Below are 7,995 nucleotides of genomic sequence, written 5' to 3'. Positions count from 1 at the left end.
GTCAGGGCTCTGACTGGGCCACTCAAGGACATTCAGAGACTTGTCCCGAAGCCACTCCTGCATTGTCTTGGCTGTATGCTTAGGGTCGTTGTCCTGTTGGAAGGTAAAACTTCGCCCTAGTCTGAGGTCCTGAGCACTCTGGAGCAGGTTTTCATCAAGAAGCTCTCTGTACTTTGCTCTGTTCATCTTTCCCTCGCTCCTGACTATTCTCCCAGTCCCTGTCACTGAACAACTTCCCCACAGCATGATGCTGCCACCACCATGCTTCACCGTAGAGATGGTGCCAGGTTTCCTCCAGACGTGACACTTGGCATTCAGGCCAAAGAGTTACATTTTGGTTTCATCAGACCAGAGAATCTTGTTTCTCATGGAGAGTTACTGAGGAGTGGCTTCCGTCTGGCCACTCTACCATAAAGGCTTGATTGGTGGAGTGCTGCAGAGATGGTACTTCTGGAAGGTTCTCCCATCTCCACAGAGGAACTCTGGAGCTCTGTCAGAGTGACCATCGGCTTCTTGGTCACTTCCCTGAGGTCCTTCTCCCCCGATTGCTCAGTTTGGCCGGGCGGCCAGCTCTAGGAAGAGTCTTGGTGGTTCCAAATTTCTTCCATTTAATAATGATGGAGGCCACTGTGTTCTTGGGGACTTTTAATGCTGCAGACATTTTTTGGTACCCTTCCCCAGATCTGTGTTTCTACACAATTCTGTCTTGGAGCTCTATGGACAATTCCTTTGGATGATCTCATAGCAAAGGGTCTGAGTACTTTTGGTATTGTCACGTTTGTCGTATTGATGAGACCAAGGCGCAGCGTGATATGAATACATACTTCTTTTAATAAAGAAATTCCACTTAACAAAATAACAACACGACCGTGACGCTATATAAACCGAGTGCTGACAGCCAACTACACATAGACAATAACCCACAAAACCAAACTGGAAAATGGCAACCTAAATAGGATCCCCAATCAGAGACAACGATAAACAGTTGCCTCTGATTGGGAACCAATTCAGGCCACCATAGACCTAAATTACCTAGACATACAAAAAACCCATAGATATACAAAAACCCTAAACAGGAAAAACACACATACCCACCCCCGTCACACCCTGACCTGACCAAAATAATACATAAAACATAGATAACTAAGGTCAGGGCGTGACAGGTATTTCTGTTTTTTTATTTGTAAGAAATTTGCAAACATTTCTAAAAACCTGTTTTCGCTTTGTCATTATGGGGTATTGTGTGCAGATTGATGAGGAAAAATAACTTTTATCCGTTTTTGATTAAGGCTGTAACGTAGCAAAATGTGGAAAAAGTAAAGGGGTCTGAATACTTTCTGAATGCACCGTATGTGTTCAGTATATCCATTGTTTTTATATAGTATATCCATTGTTTTTGTCCTTTTAGAATGTCCAATGGTAACTGCTCGAGCGACTGTTTGTTTTAAAATCAAGTATCCTCAATGTGTCTGAGACTTCACACTTGAGTTGTGTCACATTCATTTGCCAGTATTCAAGTTTGTAGTGCATTTACAGCCACTGTTATGTAACTAACTATAGTATCCACCAGATGATGTGAGGTAGTTTGAAATCAAGGCAACCAGTAACCTTAATGGTCTGAAATAGCTTACTGTCCCAGATCAGTATAATAGATGAAGGAGAAGAGAAAAGAAGAGAAAGCCATTTTAGACTATTGAAATACAGACCAAGATTTGTGATTAATATTTCAGCTGCACAGTTATGGAAGAATCCACCTTTTATGTTTTGCAACTCGCCAACAACCCACTGACGCTGGATAGAAAGTTCAGTATGACTCTGTCCATATGAGTATTATTTCATTGTTTGCCAGTACATTCTTTCAGTCTCCAGTTCCAGTACATTACAACACTCTGTTTTAGCATGTATGTCAGTATAGTCCTGTACAGTGATAGATAGATGTGTGGCGATGTTTGACCCAGAGCTTAGGGAGTGCACACCTTGGCTGTCTGTGGTCGTGCCCTATATCCCTTGGCGCCTATAGTCGGTAAGGACCGTATACTAAGGGGGTTGTACATAGGACAGGGGTGTGAAGGGGGGTACATGTCATCCTCCCACCTCAGTACCTTACCCCTGGGCCTGGCCCCTATCCGGTTGACAACAGGAGCTTTGGACAGGGCTTTGGGCACCTTGTAGAGGTACACGTCATATTGGATCAGGGGACTGCAGGGGGGCCTCGGCTTGGCGTTTTTGGGACGGTAGAGCTCCATCTCGATGGTCACCTCGCCCTTTAAGAACACACGCACACACACACACACACACACACACACACACACACACACACACACACACACACACACACACACACACACACACACACACACACACACACACACACACACACACACACACACCAGCTCATAGACACACATCTGTGTGGTTACTTCTACCTAAAACGGTTTCCTACAGAATTGAAACACCAACATAAAGTGCCTTAATAGGACGTTGAGCCACCACAAACCAGAACAGCTTCAATCCGCCTTGGCATAGATTCCACAAGTGTCTGAAACTCTATTGGAGGGATGCGACAGCATTATTCCACAAGAAATTCCATAATTTGGTGTTTTATTGATGGTGGTGGAAAATGCAGTCTCAGGCGCCGCTCCAGAATCTCTCATATTGGGTTATATACATAACGCTAAGCATGATGGGATGTGGATTTCTTATTTAACTCAGGAACCACACCTGTGTGGAAGCACCTGCTTTCAATTTACTTTGCATCCCTCATTTACTCAAGTTTTTATTTTATTTAGCCAGTTACCTGTACCATCCAGCTCTTTACATATAACCTTTCCTTCTACCCCTAACCTCCATTGCAGCCGTACATTGATCTACACAGGGCAACACATCAGAGAAAGGCCAAACTCTGTGGTGTGAATAAATGTATATTTTTCTTTGGGGAAAGTGGGAGTAGGATTTGACCTCAGTGTGGTAACGTATGGGCACATTTCCATCAGAAAGGCTTCTCTGATGATCGTCTGCATTCCAGACATCCTCATTAATAAACCAGAGTAATGCCAAAATGGTTCAATCAGACATAACTCACCCACCCACAACCTGCCTTTTAGTTTTAACACTTGCTTCCCAGCTGCTCTATGAGCCTTTCTGCCAGTCTGTGTGTTTTTGTATACTTTGACTCTGTGCAATTTTGTGTGCTTCGTGTGTGTATGTGTGCGCTCATGACTGTGCGTGCGAGCATGTATGTTTGTCTGTGTGTGTATGTGTTTGCGTTGGCCAATCCTGAGGCTCCCTGTGGAATTCACACACCATCGTTCCACCACATCCTCAGCCAATGGCAGTGTGCGGATGAATCCAACATCCCAGCAGGCTTAGGGAGGCAGAGAAAAATATTGACACGCCTTCTTTGTGCCCTCTCTTCCCCCCTTACCCCTCTCTCCCTACCTGAAGTGTGCCCTTCCTCTCTCCTCTCCAGATAAATTATTTGGTAAAGGTGAGCAGGAGTGCATTCATCGTCAGAACGGTGTAAAAATGCTATAAGAACACAAAGTGGTGTTAATGTCAGCTAGAGAGAGAGAGAGAGAGAGAGAGGGAGTATTGTAAGGGGGTTATGTGGAATCAGTGTATTTATCGTCAACAATTCATGTTTTCCTTAGATAAACATTAAATCTGCATAATGCATTCTTGATTTTATATATCTATTATACATCATTTTCTGAGTCTCAGCACAATGCGACACAGTCTGGCTGTTCTAATCTCGTGTGTGTGTGTGTGTGTGTAGTCGTGTGTGTGTGGGTGTGTGTGTGAGAGAGAGAGAGAGAGAGAGAGAGAGAGAGAAAGAAAGAAAGAGAGAAAGAAAGGAATGGTGAGGTCATTGAGTTGGTCCTCTCAAGCTTGGACCAAAGCGACAGAATTGGTTTCCATGGCAACGGTGCCCCCTCTGTCTGAGGCTGCATTTGTAAAGACCCTCCAGCAACAGGGAGGAGAGGAGCGATAGGAGAGAGGCGAGAGAGAAGAGGAGAGAGAGGACTGGGGGAACGATGTGAAACATTTTCTGGAGAGAGAGGGGGAATAAGCCAGACAGAGAGGGGGAGAGGTTGATGCCAGAAAAAGAGATATAAAGGGAACAAAAGGGAAAGGGGGTGGGGTGGGGGGCTGTATAAAAATATATTTAGAAAGGGCGAACGGGTTTTAGAGGAATAGAGATAGACCTCTATCTCAGTGCCCAGCTCTCTCAACCACACCATCACCTCTTGTCCTGTGGTGTGATGGACACTGTGCTCTCTCTTCCCAGAGACAAGCCTGAACACACACACACACGCACGCACACACGCATGCATACACACACACCCCCCCCACACATGCACACACAAACACACACAAACAGTCAAACCCAGAGTGGCCCCCAGGGAAGGGAGTCCTCAAGTTTCATTGGTGTTGATTGGAGATAAAGCAGAAATGAAAGAGATGAGGGTAGAAACATAACAGATTCATTGGAGAGTTCTTCGGTCTGCTAAAATGCCAAATAACAATCCCTAATGTAACGGACGTCAAGCTGTTACATAACAAGTACCACTTTCTCCTGATTGGTCTCACACCAAGGCTCGAACCCAGGCACAATTGAGGAGCAAGTTGCTGAGCTATAGCTCATGCAGGTTGAGTGATTTTATATTCCCTGTCCATCCCAAGGACACACAAATGTTTCAGCTTTACACCTTCTTCAGTATGTGTATGTGTGTGTTTGTGCAAAACGTTAACATTTTGTCTGAGAAAGGTGCAAAGCCAATAGGTCTTCTCGTTTGAACCTGGGTGCTGTGTTCTCTGACATTACAGAGATTGAGGGAGAGATAGAGAGAATGTGTTAAGTGCTGTTGTAGCTGCTTGTCTGCTGTTCATTCCCATAGCCAAACTTTTCCTCTGTAGTGGTTTGAATATTTCTCTGTCCCTATTGATGGGAAAGGGTTCCTCCATCCCCCATCCACCCAACCAAAGGTCCCACAGCTTGAGAAGGGCCCTACAATACCAGACTCTGTCCAATCAGTCTAGAACTCTCTCAATGATCACTCCGACAAAGGCATGGCATCGGAGAGGCCTCCTTTGAGACTCATTGAGAATGCTGTCCGGTATGAAAAATGATGTGTGAATGGGGAATGTAACAGAGGGTGTGTGTGTGTGCGCGTGTGTGTGTAAGGAAGAAAGATAGTTATTTGTGTGTTTGGCATGAGTGGTGAGAGAAGAGTTTTCATTTTGTGTGTTTCAGCTGCAGTTCTGTGAGAATGCCAACTACAGGATCCATGCAAGCTGCAGGTGTGTGTGTGTGTGTGTGTGTGTGTGTGTGTGTGTGTGTGTGTGTGTGTGTGTGTGTGTGTGTGTGTGTGTGTGTGTGTGTGTGTGTGTGTGTGTGTGTGTGTGTGTGTGTGCAACCTAAGGAGCTACCAAGATGTAATAAGCCATGCAAGAGTTTCAGAGGGAAAGGGACAGTCTTGTTCAGGAAAACACAGGGACAAAGGTGTCATGTTAAAAAGGTTTATTTCAACAACTCAGATTTTGTTCTCTGTTTTGAAGTCTGTTTTCCCAAAAAAGTACAAAATAAAACAAGTACATCAAAGGATTAGAAATCACATCAATGAAAACGAAGACACATTGTGTTGTTTCTTTTATATCAATCCAAGCATTTTTTCCATATATTTATACATACTCACTTAATTAGTCAGACAAACATTGAAACCTCTCAGTAACTTTTATATTTTTTTTACAATGTTTAACTTCTTTTTTAAACTCCATATGATTTTTTTCTTTTTACAAAATACACCAATGCAGGCAGGGGAATATGAGTGTATATGTGAGTGTGTGTATGTACATATATGTGTGTGTTTGTGTGTTCTGGTGTGTCGGTTTGTGTGTTCTAGTGTGTGTATGTGCGTGCGGGCAAGGGGTAAGGGGGAGCAGAGTGACAGCAACGAAGGGGCAGGGCAGCGAGGCGGGGGAGCGTGATTGGGCGTAAGGGGTCGCTATAGGCGGTGGCAGGTCAGGGGGAGTTTCAGCTGGGGTGGTGTTTTTTTTTTTTGCAGCGGCGTGGGCCGCTTGGTGGCAGTGTTGCCGTGTTGTAGACGGTGGTTGGCTGGTGGTAGCAGTTGTAGGCGTGGTGGCTGGGATAGAGAGCAGGACTGGAGCTTTCATCCCGACCCAGGCTTCTACATCATGTTGTTCTGCAGTGAGTTTACCTCAGAGGAGTTCTCCTCGCCCAGTACCTTGTGGTTCTCGTGTTTGGGGGTCAGGGAGTTGTGGATGTTCAGGGAGTCGTCCTCCTTGGGCACCGGGGCCTTCACGGGGTCCTCCAGCTTGTTCTGGGCATTAGGATCATCCTGCCAGGGACGGACGGACAGATGGACGGAGGGAAGAGAAAACACGGTTAGGCCCACCCAGTCAGACCGCCCAAAACTGTTATAAACCAAACCCTCCCTCTGGTCTACCATGTGGTCTTTTGTTGCATCCTGTTATTGGGACTGTCACAGCATTGGCCAATAGATGGCCTTCAACCAATCAATTTATAGACCCTTATAGACAGACCACTGCTATTGCATATTTTCATTCCCTTAAAGAGATGGCAATATCTGAAATACCATCTTAACATCTTCAAATATTAGAGCCTCTAACTCCACCTGTTACCACCCCTCTCCCCTCCATCCCTCTCTGTAATCCGATTTAATATATTGTTTGGATATAAATATCCCAAAATCCCATATTATCCTCACACTACCTGACTATCCGTCAATGGAAGAGAGCTGTGAGTCAGCTAACTGTAAAAAAGACCCATGTACGTTGGCCGTGGCTATCCAATTGTTTCAACATCATGCTCTCTTTGCACATTTGTTTTCGTTGAAGTGACATAGAGGTGATTGGAGAACTGTATGAGCGACTCCCTCCCACCCTTCATAACCCACCAACAAGCACCCCATCCGTCCAACCGGGAAGCGCATGCACATCCACATGCAAGAACCCCCCCACCATCACTCATCCAGCCCCCTTCACCTCGCTACTGTCCCAATTAAAACACAATGAGCTATGCCCTCATTGGCATTTAACACATTGTCTGTGGAACCACCTTCATACATACCTACAGTACAGCTGGAGCTGGAAAAACAATGCATTAGGAGACAACTCTGTTTCACTTCAATTCATCCTTTTGGCTGCATTTAATTAAGGTCAAGAACAAGAATGGATTGGCATTCATTTGAACCTGATATTCCTAGCCTGTTATCCTCATTAATATTGCATAGCTTCATCGACCCTGCTGTGTTGAGGTAGAAGTGTCTGCCTGTGCTCAGGCTGACTGACAGACACACACATGCACACACATATACAAACACACACGCATATACACACAGTCACACACACGCGCAAGCACACACACACGCACGCACACACACAGGCACGTGCACACACACACAGGCACGCGCACACACACACACAGGCCCGCGCACGCACACACACACACACACATACACAGGCACGCGCACTGCAGACCCTGAGGGCTGTGCCATTACGAAACAGAGCTGAATGCTTGTTATTCAATGGCACACAAAAGGGATGGCGAGAGCATTTACCCATTGGCTGATGGCCTAGATAGTAACTTCGGGCAGGACGTGGGGATACGTCACTTCCATGGTTACAGGATAGGGGCCATCTTTCCTTCCGTCAGCGTGAAACTGGAAAATGTGTTTGTTTGTTTGCTGTTGTTTTCCATTGTATTGGGGAACGAGGGTGAGAGGGACTTTGTGGGGAGTTTTTGGAACAGAGATATACGGGGTGTTGAGATGAAGATGAAACATGGACAGATCTTTGTATCCTTCCTGCTTTATGCCTATGTCTGTATGTGTGGGTGTGTGTGTGTGTGTCTCTGTGTGTGTCTGTGTGTGTGTGTCTGTATGTGTGTGTGTGTCTGTGTGTGTGTGTCTGTATGTGTGTGTGTGTCTGTGTGTGTGTGTCTGTATGTGTGTG

General features: G+C 45.5%; 1 protein-coding gene across 9 annotated transcripts in view; it reads right to left on the bottom strand.

Annotated features, from left to right (window-relative positions):
* Window positions 1-5,506: 5,506 nt before the first annotated feature.
* LOC109908378 (chondroitin sulfate proteoglycan 5) overlaps window positions 5,507-7,995 on the bottom strand; it is a 44,961-nt gene continuing 42,472 nt past the window's right edge. For 6 of the 9 annotated variants that reach the window (XM_020507046.2, XM_031789296.1, XM_031789307.1 and 3 more), the window contains one exon: window positions 5,507-6,359. In XM_020507046.2, the coding sequence (XP_020362635.2) occupies window positions 6,189-6,359 (171 nt within the window). In that variant the 3' untranslated portion in view covers window positions 5,507-6,188. Of the gene's footprint in view, window positions 6,360-7,601; window positions 7,704-7,995 lie in introns of all 9 variants that reach the window. The other 3 variants (XM_031789321.1, XM_031789331.1, XM_031789339.1) reach the window with 2 other exon arrangements.

The sequence above is a fragment of the Oncorhynchus kisutch genome, linkage group LG2, assembly GCF_002021735.2.
Source record: "Oncorhynchus kisutch isolate 150728-3 linkage group LG2, Okis_V2, whole genome shotgun sequence".
NCBI classification, from domain to species: Eukaryota; Metazoa; Chordata; class Actinopteri; order Salmoniformes; family Salmonidae; genus Oncorhynchus; species Oncorhynchus kisutch.
This window is presented reverse-complemented; position numbering and strand designations above follow the sequence as displayed.